Raw genomic sequence first — 20,185 nt, 5'->3', positions numbered from 1 at the left:
ATTTTCATTAGAGTTAATAACTTTTTCCTCCCATTTTGGCTGTATTTTCTGTGTGCTTATCCTTAATTCATCCCCAAACTCTCTGGTAGAAGGCTCTATCTCTATCTTTTTGCAGTATGTTTAAACACATTAGATAATCTTAGGAGTTTAATTTTTCCTGAGGGACAGCTGTGATGACGCCCTCCTGTCTCCAGGGGGGCTGTGCTGCTCTGCCCTGCAGTCTGTGGTCCTGAGCATTCCGTTTACCCCTCCCCTCCGTCCCAGTTACTCAGCTCAGTGCCTCTCCCAACTCCTGCCCTTTATGTTTCCAGTTTTATGAAGCCAGTCCTGAGGTAGCTTTATGAAAAAAGTGTGTGTGGAAAGAGTGCATGGGAAATGGACGGCTTAAAACCCTGCAAGCCTGCGTTTGCCTTTGTTCTCCCGTCACACTGGATAGAATGCTGTTCTGGTATCTGAGCCTTTGTACATGGCATGTTTTGCTCCCTGCCAGCTGTTAGAATCTTCTCTTTAACCCTGTGTTCTGATGGGCCTTGATGGCAGTCCCTTTTTCATTCATTCAGTCCAGAAACTCGTGTTTTGCCATTCCAGGACATTTTCTTATGTTGCATCTTTGATGTTTTGCTTTTGTTGCCAGTTCTCTCCAGAGTGCTTTACTTAGACATTAGACCTCTTAGACAGAGCCTTTTGATTTTTTAGTATTTCTCCCATTTTCCACCTCTTTGTTGTTTCGTTTTGTTTTAATTGGCCTATTTCTTCAACCATATATTCAATCTTTTTATTCAGTTTCCATTTTCAGTTTCTAAGAGCTCTTTTGTTCCCTGAATATTCCCTGCCTACTCCCTTTCAGACATCATCTTCTCTTACATGAATGTATTGACGATTGTTTTTGGATTTTTCTTTTTTCCTCCGTGCTTTTTTCCTATTTGTTTTATTCTCATTCTTTTACCTGAGTACTCTAAGAGCAGAGACTTGGCAGTTTGGTTATGGGTATAAAACAGGCAATGTAGTTTAGTGGTTAAGAGTATAGATTCAGGTCCCAGCTCCACCTCTTACTGACCATGTGACCTTGGGCAGTTTAACTGATCTGTGTTTCTTTTTGTTTTTTCCTTTTTCTCCCCAAAGCCCCCCAGTACATAGTTGTGTATTTTTAGTTGTGGGTCCTTCTAGTTGTGGCATGTGGGATGCCGCCTCAGTATGGCCTGATGAATGGTGCCATGTCCGTGCCCAGGATCCAAACCCTGGCCGCCCAAGTGGAGCACACGAACTTAATCACTCGGCCACGGGGCCGGCCCCTAATCTGTGTTTCTGTTTCCCTGTCTGTAAAAGGGGTAATACCAACCTTGTGTAGATTTTGAAAGGACTAAATAAGTTTATGTAGGAAAAGTGCTTTAAACAGTGTCTGGTACACAGTGACAGTGACAGATAGTATATGCTATCTTTATTATGATTATTTCCTCTAACATCTTAATGAAGTATCTGTTATATCTTAGGTGTTCAAGAAACTGAATGAATAAATGAGTGAATAAATGCTGGAGACAAGGGAGGGGCTCTAATGGTTTGATATCTTCTTGAACAGCTTTTTAAAGTCTTCCTGTAATCAGCCAGAAGCATCCCTACATTCTACTGTATTCCTGAACTCTCTAGGTTTTCACAGTGACTGACTTTGCTTCTTTGATTGAATGAGTGAATAAATATTGTTCTTATGAACTGATCAACAAGATGTTAAGGGATGAAATATTCATGATAGCTGTGTAACACTGGTATATATGATACATTTTGTTTCTTACTGCTTTGCAGGTAGATGTAAGTATAAAATTATGGAAAAATGGATTCACAGTCAACGATGATTTCAGAAGTTATTCTGATGGTGCAAGTCAGCAGTTTCTGAACTCCATCAAAAAAGGGTAAGCAATTTTTGTAAATAGAAGGATATTTTAGAGGCTGACCCGCTGGCGCAGCAGTTAAGTGTGCACATTCCACTTCGGTGGCCCAGGGTTCGCTGGTTCGGATCCCAGGTGCAGATATGGCACCGCTTGGCAAGCCATGCTGTGGTAGGTGTCCCACATATAAAGTAGAGGAAGATGGGCATGGATGTTAGCCTCGGGACCAGTCTTCCTCAGCGAAAAAAGGATTAGCAGCAGTTAGCTCAGGGCTAATCTTCCTCAAAAAAGAAGAAGAAGAAGGATATTTTAGACACATTTCATTTAGAAAATTCCTGTTTAATGTTGTTCACACATCCCTATACATTGACAGATGCTTTTTCTTTTATAAATTCAGATTTTCATAAGATGGGTTTTCTTAAGAAAGCCACAGCTGTAATTTAGAAGGAAGTTGAGGAATTTGAATTCTGATAACCAAAATCTGACTTAAACTAATTCACTTTGCCAAGTATTACTTAATACCACATCCTAGTTATTATTTAATATTTATGTTTAAATGTTCAGGTATCTTTATTGCCTTTGAATTGTGATTTTCATTGCCCTATAATGTTTATTATATATTTATGATTGTAAGTGTTATATATGTTTGGTCTACAAATTTTTTAAAGTATTAAGAATTTGAAAATCACCTGTAATTTCATTACTCAGAAGTAACTGCTGGGGCCAGCCCCGTGGCCAAGTGGTTAGGTTCATTTGCTCTGCTTCGGTCAGCCCAGGGTTTCACTGGTTTGGATTCTGGGCACAGACATGGCACCGCTCATCAGGCCAAACTGAGGCGGCGTCCTACATGCCACAACTAGAAGGACTCAGAACTAAAAATACACAACTATGTACCCGGGGGCTTTGGGGAGAAAAAGGAAAAGTGAAAAATCTTTAAAAAAAAAAGTAACTGCTGTTAACATTTTTGTTGAAATTCATTCTGGCATTTTCTGTGCATAGATTCACATATAATATACATACGTATTTTTTAAAAAAAGAGTTTTGAATTTACCTTGAAATGTTTGAATATGTCTGCATATTATTTTATCACAATGATGACTCATAATTTTTATATGTACTTTTAGTTGTTGGCAATTTAGGCTATTCCTTAATTTAGCAGTATTAAAGTTATCTTGACTATCCTCATATTTAAATAGTTTTTAAAATAATTGTTATATTTAGATATAATTAACCTATCACAAAAATCATCCCTTTGAAGTGTACATTTCAGTATTTTTTAGTGTATTCACAGAGTTGTACAGCCATCAGGGCTATTAATTCCAGAACATTTTTATCACCCCAAAAAGAAACCTCCTACTAACAGTCACTCTCCATTTTCCTTTCCCCACAGCCCTACAAAACTCATAATCTACTTTGTCTCTCTGGATTTGCCTATTTTGGATATTGCGTATAAATAGAATCCTTTTTATGTCTGACTTGACTCAGCATAATGTTTTCAAAGTTCATCCGTGTTGTAGCTTTCTCCTTCATTCCTTTTTATTGCCCAAGAGTGTTGCATTGTATGGGTATACCACGTGTAATTTATCCGTTTATCAGTGGATAGACATTTGGGTCATTTCCACATTTTGGCTGTTATGAATAATGCTGCTTTGAAGATTTGTGTACAAGTTTTTCCGTGGACAGGTTTTCAGTTCTCTCAGGTCTGGGAGTGGAATTGTTGTTAACTCTATGTTTAATTTTACAAATAACTGCCAAACTGTATCCCAAAGTTGGCTGCACCATTTTACATTCTCATCAGCAGTGTATGAGAGTTCCAATTTTTCCACATCCTGGCCAAGACTTGTTAGTGTCTGTTTTTTAAAATTATAGCTATCCCAGTGGATGTGAAGTGGTATCTCATTGTGGTTTTGGTTTGCATTTCCCTGATGACTAGAGATGTTGCGCGTGTTTTCGTGTACTTATTGGCCACGTGTATATCTTTGAAGAAATGTCTATTCAAATCCTTCTTCCATTCTTTTTTCTTTGCCTATTTTTTCTTTTTTCTTTTTTTTTTGCTGAGGATGAATAGCCCTGAGCTAACACCTGTTGCCAACCTTCCTCATTTTGCTTGAGGAAGGTTTGCCCTGAGTTAACATTTGGGCCAGTCTTCCTCTATTTTGTATGTGGGTCACCGCCATAGCATGGCCACCAACAAGTGGGGTAGGTCTACACCTAGGAACCAAATCTGGGCTGCCAAAGTGGGGTGCACCAAACTTAACCACTAGACCATAGGGCCAGCCTTCTTTGCCTATTTTTTAAATTGATTTATTTGCCTTTTTGTTGAGTTGTAAGAGTTCTTTATATATTGTGTATACAAGTCCCTTATCAGATATATGATTTTAAAATATTTTCTCCCATTCTTTGTGTTGTCTTTTCGTTTTCTTGATGTCCTTTGAAGCACAAAAGTTTTTAATTTTGATGAGGTCTGATTTATCTATTTTTTTCTTTTGTCACTTTTGCTTCTGGTGTCATGTCTAAGAAACCAGCAGCTAATCCAAGGCCTTGAAGATGTTTTTCCTGTTTTTTTAATAATCGTATTTAAATTTTGACCAATATCTCTGATTACTCTTTCAGGATAGATTGCTGGAAAGAAAATGAATAAAAAGCATGAACATTCTTTCAGCTATTGATGCTCATATCCATGCTTCTGCTTTCCAAAAAACATACATAACATTAACTTTCTATCCCATGGCATCTCTCCTTAGCGCACATTTCTACATGTGACATCAATTTATGGTGCAAAGCACTTATTTTGGTCAGTCTTTATTTCAGAAGGGTCAATAATATTCTATATCTAACCAATTTTCAGTAGATAGATACACATATATATGTTTGTATATATAATGTATATACAGATTTCAAATTGCTTTTTAATGTATAATTAATTTCGAATTTTTTTCAAACTTTAAAAAACTTGGAAGTGTAGTACAAAGAACTTTTTTCCTAAAGCCATTTGAGAGTAAGTTGCTAAAGTGGTGCCGCCTCATCCTGAATATTTTAGTGTGTATTTCCTGTAAGCAAGGACATTTTCCTGTATAGCCACAATGCAGCTGTCTGTTGATATATTACTGCCATTTAATCCTCAGACTCCAAGTTTCACCACTGGTCTTAATATTGTTATTTATAGCGAAAGCATCCAATTCGGGATCACACATTGCATTTAGATGTTATGTCTCTTTAGTCCCCTTGAGAATGAAATGGCTCCTCAGTTTTCTGTGATTTTTTTATTTTTTATGACCTTGGCACTTGAAGATTATGGGCCTGAATTATATATAATGACTGTCAGTTCAGATTTATCTGATTTTGTCCTCATAAGATTAAGATTACACATTTTTGGTAGGACTATCACAGGAGTAATGCTATCCTGACTTTAATAGTAATTTTTTCTTTGCTTTTCTTTATAGTTGTACCCATGTTAGCATGTGACTCTAAACACTGTAATTTCGTTTTATCTGTTTTGTGAACGTTATGTAAATGGAATGTGTTTGTTTGTTGTGTCTGCTCAGCTTACTTTGGGATATTCATCCATGTTGTTACATAATAGCTACAGTTGGCATGAATCCCAGAAGCAGCATAAGAAAGATGGAGAAATTCGATTGTGTAAATATTAAAATCTTATATATGCCAAAGAACACTATGTACAGTCAAAAGACGAATGCCAAACTGGGAAGACTTGTTATACATATATCATGGAAATGAAATATATACACAGTTCTTACAAAGCAGTGAGAAAAAAATGGAAAGAATATTTTATGTTTGTACCGTTTGATATACTTTATAACAGAATAATAGTGTTTATTTGATAAAAATGAATGACATATCCATATACTAAAATGAGAAGATTTCTATCTATATTGCTTAAAAAGAATTAAAAAGAAGGCAGTTTGCAGAATATAGAATAGTGTATATGGATTAATACCATCTGTGGAAAAAATAAAATAATTATATGGAATTTTACTGTATGTATAGAGAAAATCTAGGAGACGCTACACCAACGTTTTCTATTAAAGTGAGAATGAGATTATAAGGACTATCACTTTGGGTTTTTCTGGTTTTTTTTTTTTTAAAGAGATTTTATTTTTCCTTTTTCTCCCCAAAGTCCCCCCAGTACATACTTGTGTATTTTTAGTTGTGGGTCCTTCTAGTTGTGCCATGTGGGATGCCGCCTCAGTGTGGCCTGATGAACGGTGCCATGTCTGCCCCTGGGATTGGAGCCGGTGAAACCCTGGGCCACCAAAGCGGAGCACGTGAACTTAACCACTCGGTCATGGGGCCGGCCCTGGACTATCACTATCTAAGTTGACTTGTGTTTATATTTTTTTACGACTTATTTTTTAAGAACAAGCATGTATTTCTTATTCTTCAATAAAAACTTTTGAAGTATGACATATACAGAAAAGTACACAAATCATAAGTATATGCAATATGAATTTGTATTATTTCAGATATTGGAAAAATCAGTTATTTTATAGCAGTTTGTTGAAATTTGTTAAAAATTTCCCCATGGAAGTTCGTTGCTTGTATGTCAAGTATATTCCATAATATTGTAAACTTTCAAGTGCTCGTTAGAAAAGACCCTCCCTTTAAAAGGTCATAAGATCCAACAGATATCTGTCCAAGTCATGCTGGGCGCCAGTCCCTGTTCTTGGGATTGAAGTATGTTTGCGAGTAAAACAGCTGTGGTCCCTGCTTGTCTGAAGTTTATCTTGTTCAGAAGAGAGGCATCTGTGGTACACTAGACAGAGCCCCAGACCGAGTCCAAGTCCTAATTATATTACTTGAATCACTGTTAGGAGGATGAAATGTGAAAATATTTTTCAAAGTTCTAACATGTTTTGTACTTTATTTTGTTTGTTGTTTCCAGGGTCAATTTCTATTTTCATTTAAAAAATTGAAATGAGAGCTTGAGTTTTCTATCACATTATTAGTCCTATTCAGACACCTATAGAAATGATCAAATTGTTTAAATTTAGCAAGATATAGTCATCAAATATTTCGTGACTTTTAGTACTATTCTAGGGACTTTTGAATTACTTAAGCCGCTCATGAATTTGTAGTCTTAAAAATTACTCTATTGTTCTTGATTTTTGGTATTCTTATTATTTAACTGTATCATTTTAAATACATTTATTTTTATTGTAAAGAATATTATATGCCTCTTACTTCTATATGTTATTCAGTTCTTTTTGCATACAGAAGATGTTTTTCCGAGAAAGAAAAAACATATTGGGAGCTTTATCCCTTTCTTTCTTTACCTTCCAAGGGAATTGCCTTTGGAATTACAGGGAATTTTTGATAAAGAGGAAGTGGATGTTAAAGTTGAAGATAAAAAAAACGAAGTATGTATGTCAACGAAGCCTGTGTTCCAGCCCTTCTCAGGCCAGGGCCACAGACTGGGAAGGTGAGTGGTCTCGTGATCTGTCCTTTCCATAAGCAGAGGCTTGACTAATAATATTCAGCCTGTCATTATTTTACCATGTAGACCATGTACAGAGAGCTTATTCTTTCTCCCATTGGAAGTGAGGTTTTTCATATTGACTTTTATAAGGACTCCTAAGTCATGTTTACCTTAATGTAAATTAACATATGCTGTCACTATACTAAAAAGTCACGGAGACTTTTTTGATTTTATCAAATCAAAAGGGCCTGGCTTATTGAGGACATTAGGCAAAATTGGATGGATAAATCATTTTTTTCTCCCTTGTACCCAACTCTTGAGCTTTGCCGTTAGTGTTACAGAGTACCTGTGCTAGCTTTTCCATTTTATAGTTACCAGTGCCTTCAACATTGTGTTCTATGATAAGTATCTGAATTTTCAGGTAATAAAAATGGAAAAATGCCTCATAGAGTTAGTATCAGAATTAAAGCCTTCAGTTATTTTCACATTTGTGATCTTCGTCCTATCTATGCCTTATCACAGAATATGCAAAGAGGTTAGATATGAGATTACTTTTTTAATGAATTCTTATGTATTAATTATCCATGTTGGTAAGGTATATACATATTCACCCACGCATATAAAAATATCTAGAAGTGACTTTCAGAATGATCAGAAAATACTTTGTTTCCGTTTTTTTCTCCTTTGTAACACAAGGGCTAATCTCTATAGAGAATTGATAATTTCTCTTAGAAATTTTAACCTGGGGAGTAGATAGACGTAAAGTCCATTATCTAGCAACCCTATAAAGTTGTATATTCTGTAAGGCACTATTCAAATCTACTACTCACCACATACTTCTGTAGCACTCTACAAGCTTACAAAACTAGGATATGCATAATTTCTTTAGATTCCTGCAATCACCATATATCATGGGTATAACTAATATTAATATCTTTATGTTGTTATTGAGGAAATAAAGCTTTGACTTACTAAAAACTTTCTAAAAGCTGTACTTAATGTAAAATTTTTATAGTAGTTGTTTAATGATTAAGTTCTGTTTAATGAAAAAACATGCATCTGACTTTGTTGTCTGGATTTTCTTAGTGCCACACCAAAAATTGTATCTAAAGCAAAGAGTTTTGAAGTTGAAAATAAAAACAGTTTGTCTACTGTCCCACTAAACCACCTGGAACCCATCACTAATATACAGATCTGGTTAGCCAATGGGAAAAGAATTGTCCAGAAATTTAATATTTCTCATAGGTGAGTCTTCTTCCATTTCATTATTTGTCTGATTTTTTTCCCTAAGTTTAAATTTGTTTCTTCTTTTTAGTTGACTCAACGGTTGTTTTTAAGAACTAAGGATCTTAATAAATAGTTTTCTGAACATGATATATCATGACTGTGGAAATTCTTGAACATTAATGGAGCACTTTCAGTCTTATTTTATGAATTATCATTCTTATCATTTGATTACTTTTTCTGTTGAGATATGTAACTTTTAAAAGAATTATTTTTAATATGTTTTAAAATCTATCATTAGCATTATGTGCATATTTTTATGTTAATTGTAGAAAAAGAATGAAAATACAGAAAAGTTTTGAAAGAAATTGAAGTCAATTTAAATTCCATCACCCAGAGATAATCACTATTATCAGTTTGGATTTTTCCAGTCTTTTATCTCTTCTTAAAATTTTTTAAAATTTTAATTAAAAGTAGAGGGGCCAGCCCCTTGGCCGAGTGGTTAAGTTCGTGCACTCTGCTTCAACAGCCCAGGGTTTCACTGGTTTAGATCCTGGGTGCAGTCGTGGCACTACTCATCATGCCACACTGAGGCGGCGTCCCACATAGCACAGCCAGAAGGACCTACAGCTAGAATACACAACTGTGTACTGAGGGGCTTTGGGGAGAAGAAGAGGAAAGAACAACAACAAAAAAAGAAGATTGGCAACAGATGTTAGCTCAGATGCCAATCTTAAAAAAAAAAATTTTAATTAAAAGTAGAAACATACTGTATATAGGTTTCCACCTTTATTTAAAAGCATTTAAAAATTTTGGGGGGATACAGTATACATATAATCAAAGATGTATACTGTATAAAATAATTATTATTAAATTAATAATAAATATATTATATATTATATAATAAATTAATAATAAATTAAAATAATAATAAAATAAGTACATATGCACCATCTAGCTCAAAACATATGCCAGTATACCTTATGTGCCTTTCCCTGATCATATCACTTTCCATTTGTGTACAAGATAAACTATTCTAATTTCATGTTCATCATTTTTTGCTTCTATTCATAGTTTTACCAAGTACATATACATCCCTTAAAAATACTGAATTGTTTCCTCATTTTCAAATAATTAAAATTTTCAAATAATTGTAGACGTACAGAAGGGTATAAAGAACTTTTTTCCTAACCATTCAAGAGTAAGTTGGCAATCTGATGACCCATGACTCAGAATACCTCAGTGTATATGTCCTACCAACAGGGACATTATCTCACATAACCACACTTCAGCCATCTTTAGATGGCAATTTAACATTGATACACTTCTACCAACTAGTATTCAGACCCTATTCAAGATTTGCCGTTTAATCTAATATCATCCCTCATACCCAAATGCTTTTCAAAATCAGACATTGCATTCAGACATTGTTGTGTCTCAGTTTCAGATAAGAGTCCCTCAGTCTTGCCTTGATTTTCATAACCTTTTAAAGTTACGGGCCAATTTTTTTAATTTGGTAGTTTTTCATGGGGCCGCCCCCATGGCTGAGTGGTTAAGTTCTCTTTCTTTGCTGTGGCAGCTGAGGGTTTCACTGGTCTGGATCCTGGGCGCGGACATGGCACCGCTCATCAGGTCATGCTGAGGTGGCGTCCCACATGCCACAACTAAAAGGCCCCCACAACTAAAAGTATACAACTATGTACTGGGGGGCTTTGGGGAGAAAAAGGAAAAATAAAATCTTTCAAAAAAATAGTTTTTCATGATTATATTTAGGTCGCTAATTTTGGCAGGAATAGCACAGAAGTGATGCTTTTGCCTCTCATTGCAGTCTATCAGGTGGTGTCATTTATATTTTGTCCCATTATGACGATGTTAAATTTGCTCACTAGATTTAAGTGGTATCTGCCAAGCTCCTTCACTGTGAGGTTATTCTTTTTCTCTTTGTAATTAATGTGTATTTTGTAGGGAAGAAGCTTGAAATTGCATAATTATCCTGTGCTTCCTAAGACATCAAATTTATTCATCTATTTATTTATATCTGTATCCACTCAGGGTTTCCTGTTTTACTTAATATAATAGGTTATAATCTCTTACCAACATTATTTATTTTAATGCTCAAATTGTCCCAGATACACTTAGTGGGTCCTCCTTTAGACTTTTGACATGTTCCCATCATTCTTTGAGCATTTCCTTGTTTTCTGCCGTAAAATTTTTTTTCAGGTTTGTTTTATACTTTTTTAAGAAGTTCTGGTTGTTTTAGTGGCAATGGTATTGAGAAGCCAGGATCTGGGTACTAGATATACTTACTGCTTTTTTGGATGCCACCCCTCCCAGGCCCTTTGAAGAGGACAGAGCTACAGATGTCTATGCACACACACGTATGCATACATACATGCGTGTATGTACACATATAGAAATACATTTACATCTGTATTTCTATATCTTTGCATATTGAAAACCATGAGTTCACATTGCTACCTCCAATTTCAATCCACCACCACAGGATTTATTCTAGTTTTCCCATTTCTATATTTGTAAATAACTTCTCCCACAGTGAGAAGCCTGGCTCCAATTATTCTTAACACATTTATTTATTTATTTATTTTGAGAAAGATTAGTCTTGAGCTAACTGCTGCCAATCCTCCTCTTTTTGCTGAGGAAGACTGGCCCTGAGCTAACATCCATGCCCATCTTCCTCTACTTTATATGTGGGACACCTACCACAGTATGGTCTGCCAAGTGGTGCCATGTCCGCACCTGGGGTCCGAACCGGCAAACCCCAGGCCACTGAGAAGCGGAACATGCAAACTCAACCGCTGGGCCACCGAGCTGGCCCCAACATATTTATTTATTGATCAGTTCTCCTGTATGTTACCAGTTTCCTTTTTCCACTGCTTCCCCCTCCCCCACATGGAAGCCTTCTTCACCCTCCTTGGGCTTTAACTCCTTGTTGAGTGCCATGTAGATCCCTTCTCTTCCTGCTGGGGCTCTGACACACTGTGCTGCCTCTCCTCCCCACCCACAGTTGAACACTCCCTTCTCTCTTTCTGGTTCTGACACAGTGCAGTTGTCCACTCCTCCGTCTGAATGCTCTTTTTACTCTGCTTGCAACAGCCTGCTCTGTGCCACCTTTGCCCCGGCCCTCAACTTGGATATATTTCCCAGCCTGCTTTGCTTCTGAACCTCTGCCCTGGACAGCTTTTCTATGTGGATGCCCTCCTAACGCTGCTCCTGCTCTGATCAGCCCGCCTCACTGCCTCTGCCTGAACACCCTTCTCATGCTGGTCGGGCTGGGACACTGCAGATGGGAGCTTTCCTGGGCGGATGCCTTCCTCACTCTGCTTGGACTCCGATTCCTGGTGCTAGGCCACCACAGCTCCCTCTTGTTTCTGGCCTGGATGCCTCCTGTGTTCTGCCCTACTAATGAATTTTTGTCTGAAATGTTCAGAAAGGAAAGGAAAGGGCACTTTTGCTTTTTTTTTTAACTTGGTATGAATGGAATCATATTTTGTGTGTTCTACTACACCTTTTCTTTTTTTGCTCAATATTATGTTTTTGAGATTTGTCTATTTCTCCTTTGTTTCTGTCAGCATTTACTTTATATGTGTTAAAGCTTTTAACAAGCTTTTACTAAGGTTCGTACACAGATAAAATTGTTGTGTTTTTTCTGATTAATTGACCTTTGTAGCACTAAGAAGTGTCCCTTTTAGTCCCTGATGGTTTTGTTTTGAAATTTCCTTTGCCTGATGCGCTCACTCTAGTTTCCTTGTGATGAGCATTTGCACGGTATCTCTCTCCTTTCCTTTTAATTTCGGTTTAGCTATAGATTTATCTGTGTCTGTGTATTAAGAGAGGTTTCTTGTGAGTAATTATTTGCGTGTGGTTCTTGTGTCCACGCTAACAGTGTTTTGGTCCCTGTTGTGTTTGGCTTTGTTTGTAGCCACCATCTACCAAGTGCTTTCTGTGTGTCTGGCTCTCTTCAGCGCCTTTCTCTGATATTATTTCTAAATGTCAAAACCACCCTAGGCAGCTACAATATAGAGCTGATCATCACAATAATGGAAGAAGCATATGTTTAAAATAGTGCCCTGGAAGGTTCTTCCGTGACCCAAATTCCTTTCAGATGAAAGGAGGGCAAACTAAACATGTGGAAAATGGAAGAGAGGAGTTGTCCTTCAGGTCCAAGCTTGTTTCTTTTTAGGGAAATAAAATATTTTAATCTCAACTTCTTGTCTAGAAAAATACTTCTGACATTTCAATAACAAATAGCCACCTAGATTTTTTTCCCCTGAATTATTGAAGAGTTTAAAAAGCTTTGACTGGCCAATAGTATCTGTTAAGTGAACATTAATCAGGCTTTGTTTTTAAATTGGCATGTTTAGTTCACTTTTTACAATGATAATGTGATATCCCCAACTAGGTGGGTTTAAGGCTACCATCTTTTTTTTTTTTTGAGGAAGATGAGCCCTAAGCCAGCATCTGCTGCCAATCCTCCCTCTTTTTGCTGAGGAAGACTGGCCCTGAGCTAACATCCGTGCCCATCTTCCTCTACTTTATATGTGGGACACCTGCCACAGCATGGCTTGCCAAGCAGTGCCATGTCGGCACCCGAGATCCCAACCCTTGAACCCCAGGCCGCTGAAGCAGAACGTAGGAACCCAACCACTGTGCCACTGGGCCGGCCCCAAGGCTACCATCTTGATGTTTGTTTTCTCTTTACCCCATGGCTTTTTATTCTGTATTCCTCTTTCTTGCCTCCTTTTGAGTTTAACAGTGTTGGTATTAATTATTTTTTCATCATCTTAAAGCTTTTTAGATTTACATTTCTTTGTTCTCTTAATGGTATCACAGAGACGACAGTATACATTTTCAGTTTTGACTGCGCAGTTCCTTTCTGTTTTCTTACTTTTTATATTCTTTGCCATAAGTGTTAGCCTGTAGTTATCCAGTTTTTGGTACCCAAATAAATACACTGGACCATGTCCTAGACTTTTTTGGTAACCCGCACAGGTTTAATAGAGTGGCAATTAGTGACTTTTAGTGAATAGATTGAATGGAAGAATTGTGTCTTTGGGTGATATACTGTATTTCATTCATTCTGAGTTGCAATATTTTTCACATTTTAGCATCTCTAAGATGGGGATGCAGCTTATAATCCATTGTTGGCCATATGGCAATCATGACAGTTGTCTTTGCTGTGGCTGCATCAAAACATGCAGAACGAGTGTCAGCTGGATGAAAAAATCCCAGAGACAGTAGTGGAGCACTTTTTTTAAAAGAAATTCTATATCACCAACACATCTGATGAAGCAGAGGGTGTGTATTATGTGGGAAAACATGTACATTAATGACCAAATCAAAAGTGATTCAGTGGATCTGAGTCTAAGTAATGTTCAAGTATTAGGAACGGCTTAACCATTTTATTCTCTTAGATTATGGAAGCACATGAGTGATTTGATAAATGTTTATGTGAAATTAAGTTAAAAGTGCTCTTTCAATAAATATAAAATAAAAATCCTAAGTGTTAAGAAAATAGTTTGTCACAATCATTTTTTTCTTTTAGTAATATGTAAAATGATGTGTCTTAAAATCAATGGCATCTTAGGTTTGTTTCTTTTTAAAGATTTCATTTTTTATTTTTCCTTCTTTGCCCCAAAGCCCCCCAGTACATAGTTATGTATTTTAGTTGTGGGTCCTTCTAGTTGTGGCATGTGGGACACCACCTCAGCATGGCTTGATGAGCAGTGCTAGGTCTGCACCCAGGATCTGAACTGGTGAAACCCTGGGCTGGTGAAGCGGAGAGCGCAAACTCAACTGCTTGGCCACAGGGCCGGCCCCAGTGCCATCTTAGTTTTGATGAACCACATATGTGTGCTTCTTCTCTAAATACACACACAGACTTGTGTGAACATAACTTTGAGCTACCTTCAAGATTGCAATGATATATTACATTATAGTTTCATTATACTAACTGAAATCCTATATGCACTGAGTTAAGAATTTTCCTAATTGGATTTGAGGCACAGCATGACCTGATGTATAAGGCATACAACCTGCATCTGTGTGAGATTACTGGGTGGACAATTCTGATCCATTCAGAGCTAAATATGTAGATACATAAACTTTCTATTATAGAAATTTTAGATGTATACAAAATCAAAGAGAAGATGTAATATGATCCATTACTTAGTTTCCACTGAACTATTTTTAAGCAAATCCCAGACTTCATATAGTTTCATTTATATATATATTTCAGTATGTCTCTCAAAGATAAGTACTCTTTAAAAATGTAACCATAATACCCGGGTCACCCCTAAGATAATTAATAGTAATTCCTTATTATCATCAAGGATCAACCTTTAAAACATAGCCCAAATGATCAGTTCTGTCAGCGTAATTTGACTGTTCTGTGTATTAACATAGCTAGATATCTTCACAAGTTATTACCTTAAATTAGCCAATTCAGGTTTCATAGAATTATATTAATAGTTTGTGCTGTTTTACAGGATAAGCCACATCAAAGACTTCATCGAAAAATACCAAGGATCGCAAAGAAGTCCTCCCTTTTCCCTGGCAACGGCTCTTCCTTTCCTCAGATTGCTAGATGAAACACTCACACTGGAGGAAGCGGACTTACAGAACGCTGTGATCATTCAGAGACTCCAAAAAACCGCGGAACCTTTTAGAGAACTTTCCTAACGTTGATTTTTGATACACTAAGTGGAAAGTTTGCAGAGAAATGATGGTTTTAAGTGGACATGCAAACCAAAATGGGGGAAAGGAAGAGTGAGATTCAGTGGACTTTTGGTTTGAGTGCTGTCTAACTCCCTCCTCATGAGAAGATTTTTAAATGAGTACAAGTTAGGAAAGTCAACTATGACTGGAAACCATACTCAATGCACTTTCTCCAAAAGGTTACTCAGAAAGAAAAATATACTTATTTTTAAATACCAATTATTCAACATAAGATATATTAAATAGCTGTATCATTGAGAATCTTAATATGATATAAACAAGCGAATATCTTCACAGCATCATTCATTCGAACATTGTTTCCAAACAGCAGTGATTTAATTAAATATTAGCTGTCTCAGATTTTTAAAATAGCAATACCTTTAAAAATTATATCTGGAAGGTTAAATGCATCATTATAATCATTTCATACTTGAGATACAATCAAAAAGCTGAAGGAACTGCTTTCCCCACAGCTTTGCCTAAACCTCAGAGTGTTCTCAATCTGTCTTCTCTAACGGCAAGATATACTCAAATAGCAACTTGGCAGTAGTATCTATGATGTATTTTCACTTAACAATAAAATTGTGTAGCTTAGTATAATGTCAGTGCTAATCTGCCTACTCACCTTTCTACATTTTCAAAAAGTGCAATTTTTAAAAAATTCTTTTCTCTCCAGGAAGCCCAGTTCCTCTCCTATTTTATTTTCTTTCAAAAATTAGGTATTTGTTCTAAGCTAACATTTGGAGTAAGTCATTCATTCACTTGCCACCTCTCACTTAGAATTTGATGCTGTGTTGTCACATTACTAATTAATATTTTTAAAATGTGTCATGTAAAGTATGGTTTTCTCTTCCATACATCAGAGCAACCTGTGTATACATTAAAGATTATTTATCACATTCTGATGTGACCAAGGGAAACATGCTTCATATCTTAAACTTTTAACTAAAACTGGTTAGGCTTCACTGTTTCACTGTCCGATTAAATTCCCTTGCCTGAAAATAAGTTTAAGAAGGTTTTTACAAATGATCTGTTGAATCAAATTTGAAGTGAAGTACACATTGAGTGTGCCCAGGAACTAAGTGGCTGTGCCCGTCAGCAGTGGCGTTCGCCGGGCACTGGATGTCTGCTGGGAAGAGCACTTCTCAAACTTTTGGTCTCAAAACTTTTTGTTTATGTGGGTTATATATGTTATATTAAAAATAAAAATTAAAAAGTTATAAAATATTCATTAAAATAATAAACACATGTTAATATAAACATTTTTATGAAAAATGTGTATTTTCCATACAAAAAGATTTAGTGAGAAAAGTGGCATTGTATTCCTTTTTTTGCAAGCATCCTTACTGTCTGACTTAAAGAAGACAGATGGAACCTCCTATCTGCTTCTACGTTCAGTCTGTTGCGGTATCACACATCTTGTAGCCTCTGATAAACGTTACTGTGCATTTATGAGAAAATGGGGAAAAAAGCAAACAACGTGTTAGTATGATGATGAAAATAGTTTTGACCTTGCGGACCCCCTGAAAGAACCATTCTTACAAAGCGGTGGTTCACAATGATCTCAAGCGTTCGTGTAGGAATCACTTAGAAAGCTTTTCAGAATGCCTGCCTGTCTGTGCCTGCCGCCCAGACGCATCCTGATTCATTGTATCTGGGATGGCTCGCAGATCTCTGCATTTTGAATTTCCAGTGATTCTTAGTTATGTACTAGAAGAACCAGTCTTTGGGAAATGCTGTGCTAAGCTTCCGCCCTAAGAAAATGAAACCTACTTCCCCTTGGACAGTGAAAGATTCCTCTGAAATGGGGCTGCTAGACCCTTCAGTTTTGTCCTCGGCCCTCACTGTTTGTTCTTAGACTGTTCCGTTGTAACTCTGAACTAAGCATGGCATAAACCTATGCTTAATCTTTTCTAAGCACAGCTGAGAAGAGGCTGGAACGTTTAAATGAGGCTTTTATTAAATGCTCAGGAATAACAAAAGGGAAATAACACAGGGAACTAGATGACCTGGCAATGCTTCATTTTCTAGCTCCCAGCCTTCTACATCATAGAGGCCTATCTTTTTATTAGGAAGAGAGGACAAAGGAGAGCCTTTTCCTTTTGTCATTTACTCTCAGAAATGAACAGATACATAATAGAAAATATTGATTGTCAGTAACATTTATAGCTGTGGCAGAGCCTTCTCTGGCGAAACAAAAATAATGGCATTCTTAGAAAAATGAGAGGATGGTAAAATCAGTGAACTTCTCTTTCAGATACAAGATAGCATGACATGATTGTTAATATATTTTCAAGAATCTGTAAGAAAATCTTTCACATAGGCCTACCATGAAGGCTTTTGTACTTTTCATTTGCAAAATTATACTCAATATGTGATACTTCATATATTTCGATAAAGGGGTCTCTTGGAAATAATTTTCTTGTACCTATGGAAAAGCCTCCTTTGTGAATTTTCCATTTTGTAAGTAACCGGTAGACACTTTGGAGGTTTTCTTGTGTGTACATATAGAATACACCCCGATAAGTTCCTATAGAGAAAGAGCTGTCATCAGCAATAACCTTCATTTTTGTAACTGTGAAAACTTTCATTAATGTGAATAATCTCAGAGGTTTTCTAAAAGGAGAATCACCGGATAAAGCTTTTTACCTGAAAGTTTAAAATTGTAAAGTTGTCAATGTGTAGAATACTCAAAACATGTTGACTTTAGAAAACATAAACTGAATTTGGCAAGGGAAGGCAAACTGGAAAATAAGCATCTTAGGTGTGGAGTACAATTTGACCTAAGTTATTTCAAAATTCATTTATCAGTTTCTTGAAAATCATTGTTAGGGCTGATATATAGAAGTACATTTCTAATTTTACAGATTTTAATTTATTGGTTAAATTACTATGCCTTATCTGGGTTATAAAATGATCTTATTTATTTTGTATACTTCTCATTCAGAATATTTTTTGTTACATTTTATTGTGTTGACAATAATGGTATGTGTGCATCTATTTCAGTGCCTTATAAGTATTTCAAAAGCAATCCTTTCCTAAGGGTTAAAGAACTGTTATCTTAAGGATGAAATACTAGTCATTAAAAGGATCTGTGAAACAATTTACACTTGTTTGTTATAAAATAGTTACATATGTATGGATGCTTTTGTCACTTTCATTTGGCAAAGTCATTCAGTTTGAGAATCAAACATTTATTAGGTGCCTTCTGTTTGCCAGATACTTTAACCAATGTTACTTTCATTTAATACTCAGAAATGTAAAAATGTGATTTTTTAATACTAACTCAATGGTTGTGTTTATTTTTTAAACCATCCTTTGTGTCCTGAGTTGAACTACCATGAAGGCTCCGTGGTAGGGTTTACTCCTTGGTGGTTTCTCTTTCTAGGTATAATTAAAAAACTGCTCATCACACTAAATCTTTGAATGGAAGTGACTGACTCAGTAGGCTAATATTTGGCTTTGTCATTTTTTTTTCCTAAAGAAGATTTGCCCTGAGCTAAATCCATGCCAGTCTGCCTCTATTTTTTAGTATGTGGGCCGCCAGCACAGTGGTTTGCCTATAGAGTGGGTTAAATCCGCACCTAGGAACTGAACCCTGGGCCACTGAAGCAAAGTCTGCTGAACTGAACCACTAGGCCACTGGGGCTGGCCCTATCATTTGTTTTAAATGTATTTTTTTGCAAAGATAATTCATGTTCACTGTAGAAAATTATAAAATGCAGATATGCTAAAATGATCTTTAAAATACCTATTACTCCACCATTCAAAGATAACCACTAATAACATTTTGGTGTGCATCCTTTCAGATATTTTTAAGTATCGGTTTTTAGTATTGTTTTAATTAAAAGACAGGCTTCTTGTAATCCTGCTATTTTATTGAAATCTAACATTTGTTTTTAACTGAAAATTACATTAGGAACATACCATCACTTTAAGTAGAAAAATAGCTGTTAGGAACAAATGTCTTTTATTTTAATTACATTCTTGTGCAAAAAAAAAGATGGGATTGTGGGGTTTTTACCCATTTCCTTTCAAAATTAAAATTGGCGGGGGTTGGGGGGGAGGGCTGGCCCGTTGGCGCAGCGGTTAAGTTCGACTGTTCTGCTTTGGCGGCTGGGGTTCACCAGTTCAGATCCCGGGTGTGGACATGGCACCACTTGACAAGCCATGCTGTGGTAGGCATCCTGCACATAAAGTAGAGGAAGATGGGTACAGATGTTGGCTCAGGGCCAGTCTTCCTCAGCAAAAAGAGGAGGATTGGCCACAGGTGTTAGCTCAGGGCTAATCTTCCTCAAAAAATAAAATTGTGGTAGTATATGCAATAAAGTATGCGTTTGGGGAATGAAGTGTTTCCAGCTACTAAAAATGCATATAAAATGATCTATTTAAAAGTAGATTATCCAAAAAAACTGCAGCTTGAGCTTATGTTTGGTTTCCAAGAAATTAAATATCTAGCACATGCATAATCCAATTATCCACTATTGGTAGGGCTGCAATCAAGGAAACAGGGTACCCATTTTGTAGATTAGAGAATTGAGGCATATTTCACAATATACACAAGTATCAAATCATTACATTGTATACCTGAAACTAATGTGTCAATTACATTCATTGTCAACCTCAATTTTCAAGAATTGAGGCATAGAAAATAGAATGACTTGCTTTAGAGTGGATAGTGTATACTGGAGGATTATATTTAGCTGTGACACAATCCACAATAATGGTGGCTTACAAAATAAGATTTTATTTATTTCCTGTGCAAAAGTTTGCGGGGAAGCTGTTTAGGGCTGGTAGATCAACTTCATGAAGTCATCAGACTCTCGTGTTGTTAATCTGCCAACCTCAGCATGAGTTAACTAGAGATCTCAGGATAGCTTTGCTGGCATCAGCCATCATCTTTGCATTT

At 36.4% G+C, this 20,185-nt stretch overlaps 1 protein-coding gene across 6 annotated transcripts in view; it reads left to right on the top strand.

The window, feature by feature from the left end:
- UBXN2A (UBX domain protein 2A) overlaps window positions 1–18,561 on the top strand; it is a 43,235-nt gene extending 24,674 nt beyond the window's left edge. For all 6 annotated transcript variants that reach the window (XM_023619439.2, XM_070235857.1, XM_023619438.2 and 3 more), the window contains exons 4-7: window positions 1,798–1,904; window positions 7,183–7,320; window positions 8,404–8,562; window positions 15,048–18,561. In XM_023619439.2, the coding sequence (XP_023475207.1) occupies window positions 1,798–1,904; window positions 7,183–7,320; window positions 8,404–8,562; window positions 15,048–15,240 (597 nt within the window). In that variant the 3' untranslated portion in view covers window positions 15,241–18,561. The remainder of the gene's footprint in view (window positions 1–1,797; window positions 1,905–7,182; window positions 7,321–8,403; window positions 8,563–15,047) is intronic.
- The last annotated feature ends 1,624 nt before the right edge of the window (window positions 18,562–20,185 follow it).

Source organism: Equus caballus, chromosome 15 (assembly GCF_041296265.1).
Source record: "Equus caballus isolate H_3958 breed thoroughbred chromosome 15, TB-T2T, whole genome shotgun sequence".
NCBI lineage: Eukaryota > Metazoa > Chordata > Mammalia > Perissodactyla > Equidae > Equus > Equus caballus.
This window is presented reverse-complemented; position numbering and strand designations above follow the sequence as displayed.